At 37.6% G+C, this 23,520-nt stretch overlaps 3 protein-coding genes across 4 annotated transcripts in view; all 3 read right to left on the bottom strand.

Annotated features, from left to right (window-relative positions):
• Positions 1–23,520, bottom strand: part of LOC131335649 (cytochrome c oxidase subunit 6a, mitochondrial) — a 45,926-nt gene that overhangs the window by 4,811 nt on the left and 17,595 nt on the right. For both annotated transcript variants that reach the window (XM_058371106.1, XM_058371105.1), the window contains exons 2-4: positions 3,317–3,500; positions 2,006–2,112; positions 1,715–1,757 (exon numbers count right to left, since the gene is read on the bottom strand). In XM_058371106.1, the coding sequence (XP_058227089.1) occupies positions 1,715–1,757; positions 2,006–2,112; positions 3,317–3,428 (262 nt within the window). In that variant the 5' untranslated portion in view covers positions 3,429–3,500. The remainder of the gene's footprint in view (positions 1–1,714; positions 1,758–2,005; positions 2,113–3,316; positions 3,501–23,520) is intronic.
• Positions 5,029–8,365, bottom strand: LOC131335648 (uncharacterized). The gene is made up of 4 exons (XM_058371104.1): positions 8,164–8,365; positions 7,021–7,411; positions 6,106–6,320; positions 5,029–5,987 (listed from the first exon to the last, which is right to left on the bottom strand). Exons 2-4 carry the CDS (start codon positions 7,265–7,267, stop codon positions 5,205–5,207), a joined length of 1,245 nt encoding a protein of 414 aa, XP_058227087.1. The 5' UTR covers positions 7,268–7,411; positions 8,164–8,365; the 3' UTR covers positions 5,029–5,204.
• LOC131335647 (tubulin alpha chain-like) lies at positions 9,988–13,240 on the bottom strand. Its single transcript, XM_058371102.1, has 4 exons — positions 12,959–13,240; positions 11,549–11,783; positions 11,081–11,451; positions 9,988–10,846 (listed from the first exon to the last, which is right to left on the bottom strand). Exons 1-4 carry the CDS (start codon positions 13,049–13,051, stop codon positions 10,190–10,192), a joined length of 1,356 nt encoding a protein of 451 aa, XP_058227085.1. The 5' UTR covers positions 13,052–13,240; the 3' UTR covers positions 9,988–10,189.

Genomic DNA, 23,520 nt, shown 5'->3' with positions numbered 1-23,520 from the left:
GTTTGTACATGCATAAGTCTTAATAGATACACAAAACCTCATGTCACCATCTGACCCTCTCAAAATAATAGGCCATGTCGTCCCCCAAAATGGAAGGACATTTTATTAGCTACTTTATTAGTCATTGTTCAAAACTGCAAATAGAACACGCCAGATGGCAACCATTTATGACAAAATGGTACCACAAATAAGGTTTCCTTCATAAGTTTGTACACTTTCCAGTAGCCTAGATATCTATTCTAATATATATAAATATATAAATGGAGAGCCCCAGTTTGGTGTCTCCCATCTTGGAAGGCCTGTCACAAAAGTGTTTTCCACTTTTGCCCCCCAATAACCTTTTTACGGAGCTTTCCATGTAGTAACTGCTTGGGGGTGAGATTAACCAATACTTCACTCCAACAGCCTTACCCCCACACGTTCCCCTTCCGTTTCAATTTCCAGAGAAAAAAAACCAGACCTGCGGCTTCTCTGCTATACACAGGTATGCCAATGGCTTTCTCACTTTTTTTATAGTACAATGCTACTCGATTTTCTATGCAAATGTATATATACACGTTGTTAAAGCATCCAACTCAAAACCAATTGGCAATGAGTGGAGAGGCCACCTTGGCTCATATACTAGGTTTGGAGGTTATATTTAACCAATGTGGGACAAGCTCCAACACACGTTATACTATATGTGTACTTTTCAGACTTGATCAATCACAGGATAAGTGTACTTTCAGACTTGATCAATCACTTTCATCCTCCGACTCTTCTTAGGAGTTCTTACAATGGCTTTAGGTTTCGGAAATCGAGACTAAGGAGAACAAAAGAAATCGACAGTTTTGTTTGGGTATAACCCAAAAAGCATAAATAAATAAAAATTGCTGCTCAAAAAGGAAAAAGGCATAAAAAAACTTTTGTGTTCCAATTTCTCTCTCCATATTCAAGACTAATCAACTGAACAAAAAAAAACGTAGATAACTTCAAGAGGGATCATTTCCTTCTCCAAATTATCTTCTGTTGTATTGTAGATTTTGTTTTCCAAACAATCAAGGCTCGTGATTAGGAGATAAACTTCCACGTACTTGCAAATCTTCAAAACGTTAAAATTTTCACTCTTAGAAAAACACTAGAGGCCGGGGCACACGCAATGCATGTGCAAGTCGAATTTTGACAGAATATGATCAATAACTTCCCGCATATTGTTTGTTTGATCGAATTTTGGAAAAATTTGCAAATTTTGATTTGCGCACTCATCGCGTGTGCCCTGGCCTCTAGTTTCTATAACCAATCAACGGGTCTAAAACTTGGTGGTTTTAACCTAAAACTATAGATCATCAACCAATAGAGTTAAACCATATCTCGTTAATATGAACAGAAACCATTGCATAATGTGTTTTCAATGTCATTGGAGCTGACACTGAAGGTTAATCATTGTCCTCCATGGTATATCACTATTCCATGTAATCTATCCAACAAAAGACAAGTCAACCAACTATATTTCCACATTCTATGTCAAATGCAGGAAAACAAATACACAATCAAATCAAAAGAGTACTTCATTATTCTCATACTTAAAAAGTAATCTCTGAAATGCCAAACAAATATGGCTAGAGCAGATATTGAACGACACCAAAAAGGATAAAATCAATAGATGAAAATACCAGTACAAAAGAAATCAAATGACCATTAAATTCAAGTCTTCACAAAGGTATAGCGAACATACCCCAGGGGAACTCCTTGTTGCGAATGTGCATATACGGGTATGCCTGTATTCACAGAAATGCCTCGTAAGGAAATAGGATATTCATAATATGAAGTACACACGCGATACACATGTCGGTGCTCGCACACAAGGCGTAAATCCATAAAGGTCAGAAAGCCAATAAAATAATCAGTGTCCACTTCGAAGTGTTCATCTGATGAACAATGATATTGCAAATAGAAACGGAACCCTAGTTATTCAAGGGCGCGTGGACCAATTGGAGATATTTAGATGGGCCCAAAAAAAGCTTACAGGAGGCTCTTCATGATGAGCATGGCCCTTTGAAAGGATAAAGATTGCCAAAGTAGTGCAAGTGAAAATGCCAGCATATGTTATCTTCTCCCATTTTGCCGTTTCATCTGCGAAGAAAACAATGCAGACATCAAAGTACCATTCTACAAATGGACCCAAAATTCCACATGAGCTTAATAGAGCCTTTTTTTCCGCCTCTGGAAGTGAAGTGATTGAATAAAATTAATCTAAAGAACCAATCAACATAAGATAGAACAAATTTATAAGTTGTGCTTGACACATTTAGGGGAGATTTAAATAACTAGAAGTCTAGAACCAAACAAAGACATAATCAAGGGAATGAGAACGTAACGCAGATATATCAAGTGTCGTCACATATCAATGGATGCATTTGCATATGACATGTTGCATAGATTACAAAGAACAATTCAAGTACAATCAGGTATAAAACACATCATGTACAGGATAAATACAACAGTCACTAATTGATATACATGGACATGCATAGATGCAAGTAGCCAAATCCTAACAAAAATGGGTACACCTCTATACGTACTATCGACAACCATGGATTTTTAGGCTCTGCATGCCCTACATCAGAAAAGATACTAAGAAAGGTTGAAGGCTATAATCAATATAAGTGGTCCAAGTAGAAAGGAGTGATATTTTCAGTTCCGAACACATAGAAGCTCCACAGGAAGTTCATTGTAGGGTCAGTAACCCCAAATGGTTGGCCTCATGGTCAAAGCTTGGGACTTAGGGTTGTGCTCCCTCAAACTTCTCAGGTTCAGAACCTCCCAAGCCCAGGTGCTATCAATCCTGACGGGGCCAGTCCATTTGGGATTAGCCCCGCTGCCCCTGGTGGATGGTGGGATTGGACATAAACTAGCCCCAAGTTATCCCAACAAAAAGAGGGTAAATTGTAGGGTTAGTTTCCTCGCATAACTGGTGCGCTTGCGCTTTGATATAAGTATATCGACATTTGATCCTTATTTATTCTGGACAACACTATATCTTATAATCCCCATGCATAGTGATTGATGTCTTTTAAATTTGCAATGCTTGGATAATCAAATCGCATCAACATTTCATTCATCGCAAATACACAATCACAGATTTAGAGCGAAGGAAATCAAAGCCCCTTAGAGTCATGGTTCTTCGAGTCAAAAGTGATTTTAATTCACAAAGACAAGATGGGCAGTTGAATCAGATCGTTAACATAAAAATGCCTTATGAGCGACTACATCCATAGATAGGCCTAGAGAGAGAGAGAGAGAGAGAGAGAAGGAGAGAGAGAGAGAGAGAGGATACAGGCGTCGTCGTGGTGGGCAGAGGAAGAAAAGGTTCTCTTCGAAGCAGGAGCCCGTGGACCACCACCGCGTAGGGTCGTCCTGAGTACAGATCTTGCAATCGCCGTCGCCATAATTTACGTCACCTCTCTCTCCCCCCGACTTCTAAACGATTTACGACTCTCTCTCTCTCTCTCTCTCTCTCTTCCTTTGCCAATCAAAACCCTTCACCCGAATCTACCGTGCGAAAGAGGTTTTTCCGCAACGTCCTGTTTTGGGTTTTTTTTTTTTTTTTACTGGTTATTTATACTGGAGTCGTTAATCTGAAGGTAGACCCAAGATATTTGGCAAGTGAATGTGATTTTATGAGTTATCTATAAGGGCCAATCAAATTTATCTTTTGTTATTTGGCAAGTGAATGTGATTTCGGCCTATCTTCTGTGGCGAGGCATCGCAATATATAGTATAAATTTTTTTTATACAAAATATGAATAGATTAAAAATAATTACACAAAATAAGAGTAGATTAAAAATTGCAACTTTTATCACTTTTGTTGTTTGAATTTTGTTCGAAAAATTTAATGAGTAGGTTAAATGCTTTTTTATTGTGTATTTATTGACTGAATTTGGAGATGCAATCTTTAATTTGATAATAAGGGTATCCATGGATATTTTGAATTTGAGAATTACATGCTCAATATTTTGTCGAGAGAAGGTATTTGTAAGTTTTTTTTTTTTTTTCTCTTTAAGAAAGAAGACAAATGCCCCTTTTTTTACCCAAAATATGGACCCATATTGTCTATGGTTCATAATGAATGTAAATTGATGATCATATATGTTTAATTGTGGACCTTGATGCTTGCATTTCAAAAAAGCAACTCAATTAAACCACGGTATGTGTTTGATCAATTAGTCGCAATTTTAGTTACCTTGATAAGTACTTGATCAAATCATTCTATTTGTTATTCACAATTTTGAGCTAAATTCAGAATCAAGGCATTCTCATCGGCACCCAATTCATGTGATTGTATGCGTAATTGTGTTTCTTAGATACTCAAAAAAAACCTCAACCAGCTTATAAGCATATCCCCGTCAACTATTTTTTCATATGCTGGGGAAAATAAACAAAAAAAAGTACAGTACTAGTTAGTTTGCTCCAAACACTCGAAGAACGACTAAATCAAAAAAAATGAACACTCCTTTCCACTGTGTTGGATGAATGATATAGAACAGAGTAGACGTCGCAAAACTTTGTGTAGTGAAACGTAAATTGTACGCGAAAATATTTTGTACAATTTTGTATGCCTATAGTGTACAAATTATCCAAAATTTTGGTAATACAGAGGTGTGTCCAAACATTTGGACACCTTTGGTCTTTTCTGTTTTGGCTTGTTTTGAACAGTGTCATACATTTTTTCGCAAACTTACCCTTGCAAGTTTTTCCAATACATTAGCTTAATCTCTTCATATATATCTTGCTTTCACAGCTTTGAATTGCCCTGCAACTTAAGAGTGGTTAGACTCGCAAGAAGGTTATGCTGCTCAAAAGGGAAATTGTAGATACACTACATGAGAAAAATGGAAACAAAACAGATACTCAGTACCTTGAAATGGATGTTTGTTGTTGATAGGGGCATATCATCTGTTGTATTTTGTTGACAGGATCAAAATGAGAAGAGGATAAGAAATCCTGCTCCTATCAAAATTTTGGGTTAACTCTTCTATCTATACCCGATGAGAACCCAACTGAGCAAGGAATACATATCATTGTAATCGTCCATCTCTTCATCCGGGAATTGAAATGGCAAAACATATGTGACAAAAAACAGATGCAAAGAAACAGAGGAAATCCTGTCACAGGCTACTTAACTGATGCAAACCCCTTAGGCTAAAATTGGTAACCAAACTTTTCATGCAATATCTTCAGCACTAGAGCTCTCACCATCATCCATCTCTTCATCATCGTCTTCATCTTTGCCAGACTCTACTGCGGCATTTCGAACTCCTATAGCAGCGGAATCGTCATTTCCAAAACTCCATTTGACGACAGAATTCCCTCCTACACCATTACAATCATCGTCATATGGTTCAGACTTGACGTTAATCAGCTCTCTTCCACAAACTTCAGATTGTGTGTTCGAATTACACTCAAACTTTTTGTCATTGGTGCCACCCAGTAGATTGATAGAAGCACCATTCTTGCCATCACAAGCTTTTGATTCAGTGGAAGAAAGGCCGGCCCCTCGAACATCATTCTCAATTTGACTATGAAACAAAGGATTGCTTTCAGAAAACTCAATGCCACTAATATGATTATAAAACAAATTTTCCATGTCTCCAGTAGAATGACATGAATTTTCCTTCCCTTCAACTTTGATTATATGGTTCTTTCTGAAATGTTGATTTTCAGTCTCAGATTGGACATTACTTAGTTTAGGCTTTCCACCACGAGCATGAAGGTGAGAATCAAGTGGACTTGGTGATGCATCAACAGAAGATGTTTGTTTCTCTGGTCTCCCTCTCTTTGATGATTTCCCAGCTAACGAAGTTCCAGTACCATGACAAGTGGGCTCTTCTACTTTAGGTTTCAGAGAGAGAACCTCTGACTCAAGCTTCATTAGTCGGCTCTTGCAATCAGCCAATTCAGTTTGCAGCTGACCAACCACAGCCCATAGCTGAACATTCTCTGCTGACTGCATGTCAACAGTGCAAAATCCTATTGTTATTTCCTCTGTTGTATAATTAACAGTACATATATGAAAATAGCTGAAACAAAAGTTACAAGTGAGAAGAGAATAAGGATATCCATACTTGAGCTCCCCACAGTTGTTGGTGCTTCAGGGAAAGTTTTGTTCGCAGCTTAATGATTCCTCTCTGAAAATTTTCACTGGAGGTGGCTAGGCTACTAGGCATTGGTGGTGGCACTGAAGATACATAGGCAAATGCTCCTGGTCCCTGGGAAGAGTTGGTGCAAGGAGGCAGTGATGGTCCCGGTTGACCCCACCAAGATGTGGGATCCCAAGGACCTATTAACAAGAAAATAAAACCACAATGTTATTCCGGATTTGAGGTAAATTAAGCAACTATCAAGTACACCTATAAACTCCCAGGTCACATGCTCCAAGGTGCAGGTATGTGTTTACTTTCCAGTTCATCTCATTCGCATTCGAAGGACACACTCAGAGACCTAGCAAAATATTCACTTATTTAGTAAAATCGTAGCAGGTATGTGTTTAGTTTGGGATTCATCTTAGTCGCATAAGCTCCAATCTATAAGGAGAATGATTTTTACAAGGTGTCAAAGAACATTGCATGCATAATTATAATAGTTTTATCCACAGTAGTATGGCATACTTGGATTATTGAATATGTTTCCTGGGTGAATGTCCACTAGAATGTCAGACACGTATCACGTACCGTTACTCAAGTGTTGAGTGTGTGACACTGATACTTAATACTTTATAGTATAAAATTCCAAGAGTTTAAATAACATACCTAATAGTTATGAATTTCCAAGGTTTATGAAGATGTCAACCTAAACATGAAATTCTAGGAACATTGTGATCATTTTTTAATTTGTACTGCCATGGAAGATCAGAGATACACAAAGTCAACTACAACTTCATAGGATCAAGATACGACATCTGCTGCAGCTGCTCATGCATTTTACTACACTAAGAAATGAGATTTTTCAATCAAGAATTTCGTAAAAACCCATCCAATTACCTGGGAAGCCTGGAAATGGGTAACCAAAATGGTAACAATAGCTTGGAATCGGGGCATGATTACTTGCTGGAACACCTCCTCCAGTCATGGCAAATGGCTGATAAGAAACATGTGCATTGACACCACTTAATGTGTTATCAGGCCAAACAGGCATTGTTTGTTGGGCTAGATGCAAGAGTGGTTGGCCGTGTTGGACCTGATGGGCAGCAGGTGAGGGTGGTTGGACTAATGGAGATTGTAATTCCATTGCATACAGGGTTGTATACGGCCAATGAAAAACCGGTTGGAACTGGAGATTCAAAGACGGCACATTGTCATGCGACGGGATACTAATTGTGCGATACTTTTCAGCAGCAAGTCCGACACTACATTGGTTTTGATCTTCCTTCCTCTGGTCATGGTTAAAATCGTCAAGCAAATATAAGCAGTAATAACTAATTCAGTGTTCCGTTCAAGTTACATACAAGGAAAGACAACTGTGCCACGGAAGGTAATTCAGTACAAGCATCACAACCAAAACTATAGAGTATTGGTTTACTACTTAACCATGCCTCAAAGAATTGTACAGTCACAATATTATTGAGGACTAAACAGTATTTTAGCTTCTTAACCACTCCCATGGGCACTTGCTGCAATTGCAAATTATTGGTTACCAGTGGAAATGTTATTAAAAAATATCATCATCTGAAAATAAATAGTAGCCACAATGCACAAAAAATAATTGACAAAGACTGAAAATTTGAAAGAGCTGCATCATTTCAATGAAATGCAACCCACTTGAACAAATTTCATATATTTTGTGCAACTTGGGAAAAAAAAAATCTAGAATAAGATCAATAGAATCTGTTCAATGCAAACTTCCTGAGTTGTTCTACAAGATTTTTGCATTCTACTCCAGCTTATGGTATGATTTAAGCATTAGTAACTGGACATACAGAACCGAAAAAGAACGATTGAATAGGGCACCCAATAAGATGACATACTGATCAAAACCCCAAGTAAATAGGAAAACTAAAGACAAATTCAATCCCAAGTGGAAAATAAAAGGAAACTTTAATAGGGTTTGGCAAAACCCAATAACTAGGAATAGGAAAAATTCAAACAAACCTACTTTTAAGGGGGGGAAATAGCAGGGATCGTTACCAAGGGCTGGTTTGACTCATTAGCCTCTCAAGAGGTAATGTAAGGAAGCTTGCAATCCTTCTTCTTCTTCTTTTCCATGGCTTAATAATGATTTGATTATGTCTTCATTTGCTTCTCTATCCCAAAGGAGCAAGATATTTTTTCGGAAGAGCAAAACAGGTAGTAGTACATTGCCCTAGAGAGAGAAAGAGAGTGTGTGTAGACATGTAAAAAGGCGCCAAAAGGAAAAATAAGGACCTCGGAAAGTGCTCAGGTGTCCAGACTCCAGAGCCCACAGAGAGTGTGAGGAATTTCAATTTTTTTTTTAAGACTTGCAAGAAATAAGTTATTATGCAATATCAACCGTCCGTCTCGATAATAAATAGTTATGATATGTTTTTAAACATTGATCGGTAATAAATATCTCTGACTGGTAATAGTTTATTTTTAATCCAAATCGTCCAAAACACTTTTGAACGCCCAAGATTAAATTCCGTAAAACTTATTCACAGCTCCTAACTTGAGTTCTTCCATTAGAGCCCTTGGTAATTCCTCTCGCGGTGTAGAGCCTTCTGAGTGGCTAGAGCTTCACTGTTTTGGGTGTGATCATCGGCTCAAATAGAGGCCTGAGCGCTCAGGGGGATTTTAGGGGGCCCTTCTGTGGAATCTATGGAACCTGAATAGACGAGTATTTCTAACTCTTAATCGGGGATCAGGCAGAGATGGAGGGGAGCCCTTCACACCAATATCTTCTTTCTTGAATCGATTACTTTTCTTTCTTCGTAATGTTATCTTTGTACTCGGCTATTTGCTTAGCCCAGCAAAAACTTATGTAACATTGCCTTTAATCAATAGTAAAATTTATATCTTCGGCCCTTGTCTCTTTATTTCAAATGTATTCTTGACTCTTAATCTAAGGAGACACGTGGTAAAATACTTGTCTTGTTGACTTTTTCCACGTTGACTGTGTTCAACATTTTGATTACCTGGCTTATAAATTTTAGTCATGTGCCATTTTCCCCGTTTCTCCAAAGAGGCATCCATTTGTATTTGATCCATATGCAAATGTATAACAAGGCGTAGAAGCAATATAGTAACAATGTAGAGTCCCAATGAATAACGTCTCCTGGTACCAGTTAGAATGCATCTAGTTGCCCAATTGATTGATTTTTCATGTGTAATGATGCTAGGATGGCTTTATTTCACATTCTTTGAATACTCTTTAACATTTCGTGAAATAAAATGTTACATGTAACTTAAAGGAATATATGCATATGATAGGGATTCATGCGCATACAATAGGGGTTCGTGCACAAATTAGCAGTAAACTAACTTTTGCTGTCTGATTCTGCTTTTCCAGACTTCCAGTCAGGGAAATTACAATGGAATCAAGCACAGATGTTATGCAAGGATGAAATAAGGCAAGAGAACATCACAAATGCTGAATAATTTCCGACTAAACAAGAGAAAAAACATGATGATTAAAACCTAGAATGGACAATACATAAAATGAAATAAGTAAGAAAATAACTCCAAAGATGTCATAACCTTCCAAACACTTGCGGAGTAATACATAGTCAGATCAAAATCTACAAGGGTAAACAAATACCCCATGACCAGGAAAAAAAAGAAGCAATACATCTGCTAAAATACTAGACAGCAATACAGCAAAAGTCTCTGCCATATGGAAAAAGATTAACTTGATAGCTAATTTTTCCCGAGGAGAAAATTTGCAACCACCAACTAAACCACACACGCAGGAAATAAAACAGAAGATCAACCAATAAAGAAGCCACATTCATAACACGCGAACACCAAAGAGCACAAACAACCCGGCACATAAAGTTTTCAAACCGAAGCCACATTCATATGATAAAAAAGGTCTGTCACAAGAACATGAAAACATACCCAAAAGCCACCTTAAAAGCTGCTTCCAACACGAATGAAATCACAAACAACGCGAACACAAACAGTAACAAGGACACAACCACATGGAAAAACATAAGATGCGAATGCCAAAGAGCACAAACGACCAAACCAAGTCACCTCAGTACTCATCTCCCTCGTCTCCATCATCGCCCTCGGCAGACTCAGCACCCACCTCCTCATAATCCTTCTCAAGAGCCGCAAGATCCTCACGCGCTTCAGAAAACTCACCCTCCTCCATTCCCTCACCCACATACCAGTGCACAAAAGCCCTCTTGGCATACATCAGATCAAACTTGTGATCAATTCTTGAAAACACCTCAGCCACACTTGTCGAGTTAGAAATCATGCAAACGGCCCTCTGCACCTTGGCCAGATCGCCACCCGGAACCACAGTCGGAGGCTGGTAGTTGATTCCACACTTGAATCCAGTGGGGCACCAGTCAACGAACTGGATGGTGCGCTTGGTCTTGATGGTGGCAACGGCGGCGTTCACATCCTTGGGGACCACATCTCCTCTGTACATCAAACAGCAAGCCATGTACTTGCCGTGGCGGGGGTCGCACTTGGCCATCATGGAGGAAGGCTCGAATGCACTGTTGGTGATTTCTGCAACTGAAAGCTGCTCGTGATAGGCTTTCTCGGCTGAGATGACCGGGGCATAAGAGGAAAGCATGAAGTGAATTCTGGGGTATGGCACCAGGTTGGTTTGGAACTCGGTCACATCGACGTTCAAAGCACCATCAAACCTCAAAGAGGCAGTCAAGGATGAAATCACCTGCATCATGCATTAAAAGAAGACGAATATGAGAAAGACAAGTTTGAAAGGATGAATTCACCTCCATATGTTTTACTATTCCGACCTCTCATTTGAAAAAAATAATAATAATTGACAAAAGCTTAAAAAATGTCAGTAAAGACTATAAGAAAATAATGGAAAAGATAGGTTCAGACAATCCAAACTCGTTTAACCCCCTAGCAAGAAGAACCCAACAAGAACCATTGGCAGTACCTGAGAAACCAAACGGTTGAGATTGGTGTAGGTGGGACGCTCAATGTCAAGGGAGCGCCTGCAAATGTCATAGATAGCCTCGTTATCAAGCAACACAGAAACATCAGTGTGCTCCAGAAGCGAGTGGGTAGAGAGGACACTGTTGTATGGCTCAACAACAGACGTTGACACCTGTGGTGAGGGATAGACAGTGAATCCAAGCTTGGATTTCTTTCCATAGTCAACTGAGAGCCGTTCCAGCAGAAGCGAACCAAGACCAGAACCAGTGCCTCCACCAACGGCGTTAAAGACCAGGAAACCTTGGAGACCAGTGCAATTGTCTGCAAGCTTTCTGATGCGATCGAGGCAAAGATCAACTATCTCTTTCCCAACTGCTCAGTGTGAAAATACAAATGCAATCAGAATATTACTGCTGAAATGTGAATTAGAAGAACCAAAACAGAATTTAAAAGGAGCAAAACAATATACTGGTATAATGTCCACGTGCAAAGTTGTTAGCTGCGTCTTCCTTGCCACTGATGAGCTGCTCTGGGTGGAAGAGTTGGCGGTATGTTCCAGTCCTCACCTCATCAATGACTGTGGGCTCAAGATCTAAGAAGATCGCACGGGGAACATGCTTCCCAGCACCAGTTTCGCTGAAAAAGGTGTTGAAAGCATCATCACCTCCCCCAACGGTCTTGTCACTTGGCATCTGGCCATCAGGCTACCATGGAGAAAAAGAAAATAAAAAATTAGGACCAGACTAGAGACAATCCAGAAAAGAAGTTGTTTTGTGATGTAAAACAAGTAGAGTATCCGTCCAGCAGTATTCACAAATTGCAGAAACAAATAACTTCCTTGCCACTCTAGTCCACCCCAAAAACGTTACAGGTATACAGTTTCAGTTCCAAACATATACTCAGCCAATAATGAGCATACAGGGTACGGACTTAAGCAACATTTATTCATTGACAACATTTCTTAGTTCTTACAACCGACTTATGCCAGAATTAGACATTACGTGGTACTTGAATTTAGAATATACTTTGCAAACCCTAACAAGTAGAGATTAACATGAGAAATCTGATCATCGGTTGAATCACATATGCAGGCAATGAGTAATATGTAGAAAATGCAGTTGCCGATTGCCCTCAATAACAACCATGAATGTAATAAATCAGCAAAGGCCTAGATCTATACACGTTGGACATAAGGTAGACAAATGAAGGCAATCGGAATACAAAAGAATACTAACGATTTATATTCTCATGGTACAACATCCAAATATGGCACGACTGTGGGGGAATGTAGCAGAATGCATGGACATGATGATTTCCTATCCCTAAACATCAATCCGGAGAGTTATAGATGATGCAATGCACATCGCAATTAATTAACCACTAGCAATCATCCTGAGACCTAAATATAACGAAATGAGGAGAAATCATGCAATAACGCACGGATCACCGGGATCCAAAGCAAAATCATTACATCTAAAAAAGTGACACGTGGATTCGAAGATATAAATCACAGCAAGATCTATGCATTTCAGTTGGACCAGATCCTATATCAGATATATCAGATCGAGGAAACAATAGCCTGTTCACTCAAATCCAAACAAGAACGCCCAAAATGAAATCGTTTCGAAAACTTCTCGCAGATCCAGAATGTAAATTGGATCCCAACGACATCTAGATCTATACATGCGTATATATATCAGGATCAAAATGTAATCATTGAGGATTTGACTCCTATAATCTAGAATGAAAAATACACTACGCGATTCATCAAACCGTCTTAGAACTGACAAGAAGGCAAACCATACGTACGTATGAAACTCAATCACATAGTGATATATAAAGATTCATGGGAGAAACAGAGAGAAGAATATGTATATACCTGAATGCCATGCTCGAGGCAGTAAAGCTCCCAGCAGGCGTTGCCGACCTGGATACCGGCCTGACCGATGTGGATCGAAATGCACTCCCTCATTTTCGGTTAAGCGAGGATGGATTGAAATGTAGAGAGAGAGAGAGAGAGAGAGATTGTGGTGGCGTTTATGAAGACGCCGCCGGGATTCAAATTCCGATGGGGCTCGAGAGACGCTCTTGGCCTGTGTTTAAATAGGACGGAGGGTGGGAAATAGGTATAGATCTGAGAGGTGGGGGATTGGGGGGAAATTATCTAATGCTCCTGGAGCACGGTCACGTGATATTATAAACTCTTTATCCACACACAAATGTGTGTGGTTTACACCGCACGTGGAGCGTTCACAAATATGTGTGGTAAAAAAGAGTTTGGTGCACTGCTACGTGGTGCTCCTGGGGCACTGGATAATTACTCGGATTGGGGAGGTTGTAACCGTTGTTTCCGCCGGCTGCCAGCGAAGATGCCTGATTGGCCAGCCTTTTTTTAACTATTTAAAATTAAACAATTTTCTGGAAAAAATAATCCGAATAGAGTTGACCTAATTTGTTTCATTTTACGGTGTTTTGTTTTTGCAAAGCTTTTTAGTTTTACGTTGATTTTTTTGAATTATTTACTTGTTCGTAGAGAGGAATTAAAAAGTAAAAATATATGGATGAATTTTAACCAACATTCAGGAAAAACCAAAGATGATCTAAATTCAAACTTGATTTGACATAGAATTTATCATAGGCCTTCCCGTGAGTTTAAGAGTATTGTGGAATTAAACTCTTTTTTGGAACCTCCGAAATTGTACTTGTAATGGTATTTTTAAATGACCCGATCAAATAAGAGCATTTTGTAAGGAAGTAGTGAAAGGGAAAGACTACAATACACACCTTTTATTTTTGTGTGTATCATATGCACTTTCAAAATGTTATGAATTATAGAGAAAATATTACGAATCATATTGCTAAAAAGTTACGATTTGTATAAAGGTTATGAGATACACCAAAATGTTATGAATCATAATGAAAATGTTACGAATTAAGTTATAAATTCTAGAACAAAAGTTATGAAGCACGCTAAAATGTTATGAATGAACCATAAAATATGTGCTTATGGTATACCTTTTTAATGGATGTGTATTGTAGACTTTTCTCTCAATTTAACCTCGGTGACACGGTAAGTTGAAGCGTCACTTCTGATTGTATTTTAAGAAATTCTTCAAACGTTAAATTTTCTACTACTTCTTTGGCTTTGAAGACTTATTTGGTAAAAAAGAAACAAATTAAGACACCAATTATAACAATAAATCTTTCTATGAGGTGAAAATGTTATTTCTCGCTGTCCAAACTTGAAGAGAGAGCGGGGGGGGGGGGGGGGGGGGGGGGGGGGGTGTCGGATTTTATTATCTATTTTTGGATACATCATTGGAGACACCCTAAACAAAAGTGAAGCATGAAAATAGCTTGCTCATAAAAAGAATGAATTATTATCTTAAAATAGGAGGAAAAGGCAAAGTTAATTAGTTGAACCCAAAATTGATCCTTTGGGCTGCTTATAGTCTTGTACTCTTCCAGAAACATGGAAAAGGTGCCTAGATAATTATATCGAAAAGGCACATTGCTTTTCTTCTTCTTTTTTAAGAGCTTCTAAAAAGAACTCCTGCAGTTTTTTTTCCTCTTTTTTTTCTTTTTCCCTTTTCCTTTTCATCGATCGGAACTACTCCTATATTACAAAAAAAGTAAGGAAGAAGTCACAATTTGCTGCCCTTCGATTATCCTAGTTGTGTTATCCTTCGTACGATGTTGGATCTTTGTTTCTTATCTCTATAATTCGGATAGAATCCTTGTGGAAGTATCGTTGAAACCTTTGACGAATGAAAAATTCCATTTTTAAAAAAAAACCCTCTCTTTTTTCTTTGTTTATTTTTTCTGGTAAGCAATTAGCTTTGTTTTTTATACGGATTATCTTTCTTATGCAGTCTTGAATTTTAAAAAAAAAAAAAAAAAAACCTTTATTGTTCGGCTCTTATATTTCATTGTAAACTCCAATAGTCTATATTTAGTTTTACACTTCCAGCCTTAATACCAAGAAGGTTTAAAATTTTTACAAAAATCTACAACACCAGAACCCAGAAACGAAAACGAAAACGAAAATGAAAATTCTAATGGGTGAAATATATATATATATACACACACACACACACTGTGACTAAATATCTATACAAACCTAGCTAATCAAACAGTGAGATTTGATTAAAAATAAAAATCCCAAGGGAGTAACATGAAAGCATGATCGCAGATCCACCTAACTTCATTGATTGGTCGAACACATCATCATTCTGAAAAAAACAGATAAACTAATGAAATTCAACTATGCCACCCATCCACCTATCATCACATTTGAAAGTCACATGGCAACACCTAAAAAATAATGGATAATGCCCAGCCCGGGTCAGCCGGTTCCATTTTTTTTAGTTCATGGCTTGGGGAATCTTTATCTTATATATATAACTGCAACTCAATGTAGGTCCTGTGAGTGCAATTTTACACTATTGCCCCGATTTAATAACTGCCAATGCACATGCACATGCACATGTTCGTATTTTCAATCTGTCTCTCCCCTTCTCTCTCTCTCTTCGTCAATATCTATCCCCGTCCTCTGCCTCCTCTCATTTTAACATGTCCTATATTGAAATTAAAAAAGAAGACGATACCTTTAGGAATTTTCGAGTGCTTATAAAATGAAAAAGCGTACAAAATTAAGGGACACTTGTTGCTTCTCACGAAATGTCATCCAGCAATACTATATAGTATAGGAATTAAAATTCTTTCCACCTGCGGAGGAAAACTAGGGTTTTCCACCACGGCCCGTTACGGGTCTCACAAGGTATCTTTTGTTATAATCTGAATCGTCTATTTTGTAGGATCCGCAGAATAGTATATCCACGCAAAAAATGATATTTATCTGATGTCAATAGGTATATTAAAAATCTACTTTCGATTTAGGAAATGGACAGTCATGGATAATTTAACTTCAAAATCTATGATCGTCCATTCTGTAAACCAAAATTTTAGTTTTGATATATCTATCTATATCCAATCAAGCTGATTTTTTTCATAGATATACTACTCTATGTACCCTACAAGATGAACTGTTCAGATTAGAACAAAAAAAATCTTATGGGGTCCACAGACGGTGGTGGAAACATCATGGTTTCCACCTCGGGCGGAGAGAACATACTCTCATAGTGTAGATAAAGATAGATGTTCTCAATAAGTTTCAAAATAGGAATAGTAGCGATCATTGAAGTGATCCAAGGCCAAGGATGCCCATCCGAAAAACTCAAACTGGCGTTTGAGAAACTTTTGTGTTGAACATGAAGCCCAAAGCGGATAAAAAAAAACAAACATGAAGCCCAGGCATCAGTGAAACGCTTTTTGAATCTTCCAAAATTGAGGCCCGTTTATCAAGACAAGGAGTAGTATATTGCCCAAACCGTCTCCCTTGCTTTGAACATATTACTCTCCTTCTTATTAGTTGACTAGTATCGTGCTACGTGCTCCGCACGAATCGCGTGCTCAGTAAAAAAGTTCGAAGCGATATTTTGAGGATCGAAATATGGTGATGGTTGCTGCGAAATGAAGGTTGATCAGTTTTTATACATGTATTTATTAGGTAGAAGTTCACAGTCCTTGCATAATGATATCAATACCAAGAGTAGATGCGTTCACAGTTGTTCACATCAAACACCATGGTATGTAAATTTACATGTACATTAAGATTGAGTACTAATGTGTGGTAGGTTGATAACTTGTGTGCATGAACAAATGATTTTCACCCGACTCCACTGAAGAATCTGCTAGCGTATTCGATGGTCCCTAGCGTGTCTCCTATCAAAAAATAATAAAAATTATTGGACACGTCATGTGGTGTGTCCAATACATGTCCTCGTGTGTCCCCGACTCCAGTACGTGGACATAGCGTCCTTTTGGAGTGTTTGTGCTACATAGCCTGATATATTCAATCATAGCACTAAGGTAAAGCAATAGTGATGATCACTTTCATGAAAATCAACTCACCCCGAGGCCAAATGTACATTAATTTCCAATAATACAACAAAAGAACATATTGTCAATCCATCTGCTAATTCTGGTGATACCTTCGAACCAACAATTTTTAAGGGCAACTCAAGAACGAGACAATGTAATACTCCCTCCGTCCCAATTTACTTGTCTCAATTAGCACTTTTTGCCGTCCCAAAATAATTGTCCCACTTCAAAACTAGATGGGTAATGATTAACAAATTTCCAATTTTACCCTTCTATTCTTCAATCATTACTACCAAAATGATACAGTAAAAAAAGAGAGGGAAATTTGGCAAAATGAGTACTACTAGTCCGGACTAGAATATGCACTGGATTTGAATTCCAAAACTAGCGCGTTTTTCCTTTTCACGTGTCTTCTGGCAGCTTCTTTTGCAGAGTACTCCACAAATTTTACTCCTACTCTGTTTCAGTTTTTTATTTTGGCGCCTAATTTTCAAAAAGAGAGAAGTTTTGTGCACCATCAAATTAGGTGTACTCAATAAAAGAATGAAGGGTAAAACAGGAAATTCAAGTGATCAAACATGTAATAATTATGTTCCCTTATAAAACGCGAATCCCCAAAAGTGACAAGTAAATTGGGACGGAGGGAGTAAGTCAAAACTAAGACTATGCAAAGAGATGAAAATTTTGGGGAAATAACAGTTTGATGGGGAAGAAGATAAATGCTTTGCAACAGCACGGAATTTCAGAACAATTGGAATAACAAACTTGTTGATCCATCCCTGAATGAACGAAGATCCGAAGGTCTAACCAAGGTCCTGCACAAAGGGCATGTCCTTTCTCTCTCAAACCTAGAAATAAGAATAATTGACGTTAGTCACAAGGGGAACTTGATAGAACAAAGAACACTGGCCTTGACTAAATCAGACACAACAATAACCCAAATGCCAAAAACTTCTGTAACTAAAACTCTTCTTTAAGCTACACTCTATAAATTCTGCATTCAACATTGACAGCGACTGAAGATAATACTCAAAGAAAATTTCCTTTTTTTCCTTTTTTTTTTGGCCAACAGAAGATTTCAATTCTACATAGACATGAAAATATTTTTGAGGGTAAAGGAAACAGTGAAGAAGAAGATATAATGAAATTAATACAAGGGATTTCCCTCATAAAATCCTTCCAATCTCCAAACAAAGCCAGTAGGATTTCAAGGAACAACTTAGTAACATATATCAATTTTCTTTTGGTTTTCTCTCTAGATTTGCTTGCATTCTTGACATTAGTTTCTTTCTTGCTGCCTGCAACTTTTAAGTCATTCATCTAGTTTGAACTAAGTCCAACCGAAGACCTCAGTGTATAGCTCGTGTTCTTGCTTTGCTTACCAGCTTAACAGGCAATATTTCCGTTCACCTGTCCTTGTTTGTAAACCATAATACATCTGAAAGGCAGCTAGGCTTATGATATTACATCTGGTCGTATAACGTAAAACATCATTACAATGGCAAGCATCCACCCAACATCTTTCAACTATAACTGACTACGGACTCAAAGAACTCTTCAAAACTCCAGCTTAAACTGTCTCCTAATCTTTCCCTAACATGTTAAAAGTATGACAACAACTTATGTTCTATTAGAGTGCAGTTTTTGACTAACGAAATCAACAAACAATTCCATGGATGATTGACGTACACTAAGAGACTTTTACCACACACAGAGTCTTTCAAAAGAAATCCAACCAATTAGATTTACAGCAGACTCTGTAACCAATTAGATTATCATGCATGACATACAGTATAAAAATGACAATAGTCCAATTAATTCGATGGTTCTAACCATGATTTGGCCTACATAGTTAGATGACTGAGAAAATTTTCCGGAGTCATGTTTCGTATTTCTTTCCTATGTGGTTATACAAAATAATTAGATTGGCATAGTGACTAAGAGTTATTTATATAATCAGTATAGCAACTATTCCAACTCTCTAACTGGTTTCCCAAATTATTAGGATTTCGATATGAACACAACCATGAACACCTCAAAACCAAACACCACATCACTCCAATCGACCAAAATCAAACATCTATACAGAAATCTATCAAGAGAAATCACAAAACTCTCTCTCTCTCTCTCTCTCTCTCTCTCTCTCTCTCTCTCTCTCTCTCTCTCTCTCTCTCTCTCTCTCTCTATATATATATATATATATATATATATATATATATATATATATATATATTCAGGAAAAAAAGAGCATGCCCTCTTTTGTCTATAAATTTTTTGCATCTTCAAATAATTTAAAAATAAATTTTGAGTTCAAATTAGAGAAAAAATGACTAATCAGTTTGAGTTGAGTTACAGTAGTTTTTGAAAAGTTTTCGTAATGACCACCCTGACAAGAAATACTTGAGCCGCCAATGTTCATTCCCATTTCCTTCCAACAACATTTTGCCAAACTTTTTTGACAAGGAAATACAAACGATAAAATCGAATAAAAATGCATTACAAATAAGGTCAGTTTACAGATGAATATGCCCATATGAAATGGTAGCACTTTCTAAATGAGTTGTAAGTCATATAATTTAGCACAAGACATAAGCCAAAAATTAGAATTACCATGTATGCCACATGCTATCAACCTTCCATATTTCACTTTGTAATGTCCAATGTAGATTTATAAAATTTCTATTCTTTCCAAATGTACAAATGGAATTGGAGAAGTACCTTAATTTTGATGGTCTTGTAAATAAGTTTCTCCTCGAATTAGAAATGTTGAAGGATCGGCAGTTGTCCAATTGCAGGGTAAATCACAACCTGGGTCTTTTGCAAGAGTGGCCCCATAGCAACGAGAAACATTTTCTTTCCAAGCCACTTCATGTAAGTCCACATAACCCTTGTTCTGAGCTGCATCAATAACAAAACAATCAAAAGAATTCCATATTTTATTAAAGTATCAACTAAGATAGCTTTAGTTGTGTTAACAACACCCATCAGTAAGACCATGCAACTTTTTGCAAAACCAGCTGCGGATGATAGTCGAGGTTGGTATGCAGCCAAAAACCACAGGAGATAAAATGTGTCAGCATAGAAACTTCTCAAAGACAATAGCAATCAGAAATTCAAAAGGTCGATGGTCAAGAGTTCAATTACTTCAATTCACTTTAGAAGTTGAATACACTAATAGGTCACATTAGGCAAAACCACCACCATAAACCATCAAATGATTACAGAAAGTCAGCAGTACAACCTGAAGTTAACACCTATTTTAAGAAAGTATTGAAGAAAAAATATAAAAGAAACAAAGACAAATTTTCGAGAGACAAAAAGGGTTCTTTCAAATTCCTGTGAAAACATAATGAACAACTTTGATTTTCAGTGTTACATCAAAACCGCTAACAAGGTGTTCATGTGGAGTCAGGAAGGTACCATGTTAGATACATTTGCAGCTATAGTCAGCAAAACTATGTAAATAATAGATGGGACAGCACATGAACCCAAAAAGTGAACCCTTTTCAAAGAGATGAAAGAAAATATAGAAATCAAAATGCAACAAATAACACAATGTGTTGACAGGTTCTCTTTAAAATCTATGTGAAACACAATAGATTCTTTACATCTCATCGAGGTCTTTTTGGCTCCGAATCAAATGATGAGAATGATGAGACTTGAGAGAGATATAGTGAAAAGAAATTAATAGATTCTTGATTCTTGCTTATATCTACATATGGGCTCCATTGACTCTGCATCCATGTTTGTAAGGTTGGTTATGCTACTTTTACATGCATGAGACAAGTTTGGTGAGCAGTAAGTACTAGATAATGCAATTTTGGACTCAAATCAGGCAGCCTTTTATGCTCGTGGTTGTCATCTCATGGTTCAGGAACATCAAAGAACTCGTCAGCCACGTCATTCATGCCCCGCAGACTTGAAGCACCAGAAAGGACGCTATTCTCTAGGTCAACTTCCATTTTACTCTCTTTTGTATCTATTATCTCTTCAAGCCTTTTAATTTCTGGTTTGACACTCTCTTACTCTTTCCACGAATTTCATCTACTTGATAGATATGCCCTATTAACCATAATCAGATAAAAGCCCTCTTCTCTAAATGAAAGCAATACATCAAAGCAATGGAAATTGTACTGATTAAGTGGTAAACATTCACACATGAAGTTCAAGTTTTATAGGCCTCTGGAATTCCCAATTGAAGCTGGACCCAGACTGGCCATTCTTGGACTTGACTCACAAAACCCATCATAAGTCCAATATAAATCACATCAAAATATCAACAACAACAAAAACACCCAATCAAATCAAACCCATGATCACAATCAGAAACAAAACCCTCTTCTGTAAATTAAACTAATCCTCCTAGTCATTTCGTCAAATACCTAGTTGACAACTACACACATACTTCTACGAAGGCAATAATTACGTTACCTTGGAGTTCAAACCAATGTTCCCAAAGAACGGCTTCAAGAGCTCCTCAATCACAACAAACCCAATACGATGTTGAAATTCGCAGCCTTTTTGGCATCTCCACCACCATAGCCGCTCCTTGCTTTCCTTCCCCCATTTTCTTCCCCCTCTTTGAGTTCAACATTGGGGTTTTCTACTCCTCAGGTCTCTGCAACCTCTCTCTTTCCCTCCATCGCCATCTCCGGCCACCGCTCATTGCTCTCCCTCCATTTCTCTCTCTCTTGCTGGTCGCCGGCCTTCTCCCCTACGTCCTCTCTTTTTCTCGCCGATCGCCAATCACAAGCTTAGAGCAAGTTTACCAAATTCGGTAAACAAGCTATATATCTATTTTACCTAAGTACGAGCATGTACACCAGTTTTTATATAAAAATGCTAGCGAACAGTGCGATTTTTCATTTTACCTACTCATATTTCTTGCAACACCACATCAATACTATCTATTTTTCCTATCCTCTATTAAAATATCATTTCTTTCTTCATTCCAAAAACAATTTCTTTCTTGGTTGTAGAGAGAGAGAGAGAAAAAAAGAATAAATAATGGGAACGAATGAATAGTTCTGCGGTAAAAGAAGCTCAGAACTGTTCACAAAGGAACTTTACCTTTTACTTTACCAATGCTGCTGCAGTTGAAAAGTTTCCACTTTAGAGCAAGTTTACTAGATTCGATAAACAAGCTATATATCTATTTTACCTAACTAAAGTGGGAACTTTTCAACTGCAGCAGCATCGGTAAAGTAAAAGGTAAAGTTCCTTTGTGAACAGTTCCGAGCTTCTTTTACCGTGGAACTATTCATTCGTTCCCATTATTTATTCTTTTTCTTTCTCTCTCTCTCTCTCTCTACAACCAAGAAAGAAATTGTTCTGGAATGAAGAAAGAAATGATATTTTAATAGAGGATAGGAAAAATACATAGTATTGATGTGGTGTTGAAAGAAATATAAGTAGGTAAAATGAAAAATCGCACTGTTCACTAGCATTTTTACATAAAAACTAGTGTACATGCTTTTAACGCCTCTGTTTTGCTGCGTGGTACAAAATGGCACCTGTTTGATTTCGAGAGACAAGGAGCCTTCCGGGATTTCCGTAGGAAAAGTGGTATGGGAATACAATTTTACCACAAAGTCCTCTAGCCCAACAGCACTAAGAGACAAAATAGTGTATAAAATTTGGGACACAGACGGAAAACATCGAAAGTCCGAAAACCTGTTAAAGTAATTCGTAAATAACTTAAGTAGTGTCTCTGGCCACCACTTTTTGGTGTGAAATTACCAAAAAGCCCAAAACCCAGAAGAAGTAAATTCAACCAACCAGTTTTCGAACCCAAGGGCATTTTCGTCCGAAATTGGCCAAAGTGTAAGCCACATCTTGAAACTTGGTTCCTTTATAGGCCCCTTGTGGAAATGATGTTTATCTCACCCATGCAATTCATTTTTTTGATAAACATAATATTACTTTGTGGTAGGATTTATACTATTTCACCCAATAGGAAAGACGGTAATGTTCAAAAGAGGGGGAACAAAATTAAATTCGGGGAGATGAAATGGAAATAAAAAAGGAAACGGAATCACTGGGAAAAAAAAAACCAATACTATTACTTTTTTTTTTATATATATTTTCCTGACTCTACCAAATTAGAAAGGGGAGTGATTTTGTTACTCTCATTTTCTCTAACTGCGCTCCCCTTTGTGTCTCTAATAGGTGATTTGTTTTGGGATAGAAGGAGAGTACCGTTAGAGAACAATGGAGTGGAAAAATCAATTCTCATCACAAAAAGCAATTGCATTTTTAGCACATTGAACTTGTTTTAACTTTTACGTCAGTGACTCATCGTTGCCTTGTGTTTCGTTTTAGGAGATGATTTTGGCACTGCACTTTTAGTTTTGTTTTCTCACATGATTAACACACAAAGTGGAGTGCCAATGGTAAAAACTGGAGTGCCAAAATCAATTTCCTTCTTTTATAGGAGTACTATTTTGCAAATTTGGGGCTCTGGATCGTATTATTGATTGAGCTTTTCAGTTACAGAGT

This window comes from Rhododendron vialii, chromosome 8a (genome assembly GCF_030253575.1).
Source record: "Rhododendron vialii isolate Sample 1 chromosome 8a, ASM3025357v1".
NCBI lineage: Eukaryota > Viridiplantae > Streptophyta > Magnoliopsida > Ericales > Ericaceae > Rhododendron > Rhododendron vialii.
This window is presented reverse-complemented; position numbering and strand designations above follow the sequence as displayed.

Excerpts from the sequence above, each read along its gene's own strand:
- LOC131335648 (XM_058371104.1), bottom strand. The coding sequence starts at position 7,267 with ATGGAATTACAATCTCCATTAGTCCAACCACCCTCACCTGCTGCCCAT. Across the intron at positions 6,321-7,020 it reads CCCATTTCCAGGCTTCCCAG|GTCCTTGGGATCCCACATCT; the intron begins GTAATTGGATGG and ends TCTTGTTAATAG. Across the intron at positions 5,988-6,105 it reads AACAACTGTGGGGAGCTCAA|TCAGCAGAGAATGTTCAGCT; the intron begins GTATGGATATCC and ends GTTGACATGCAG.
- LOC131335647 (XM_058371102.1), bottom strand. The coding sequence starts at position 13,051 with ATGAGGGAGTGCATTTCGATCCACATCGGTCAGGCCGGTATCCAGGTC. Across the intron at positions 11,452-11,548 it reads TGCACGTGGACATTATACCA|TTGGGAAAGAGATAGTTGAT; the intron begins GTATATTGTTTT and ends CACACTGAGCAG. Across the intron at positions 10,847-11,080 it reads TCAACCGTTTGGTTTCTCAG|GTGATTTCATCCTTGACTGC; the intron begins GTACTGCCAATG and ends TGCATGATGCAG.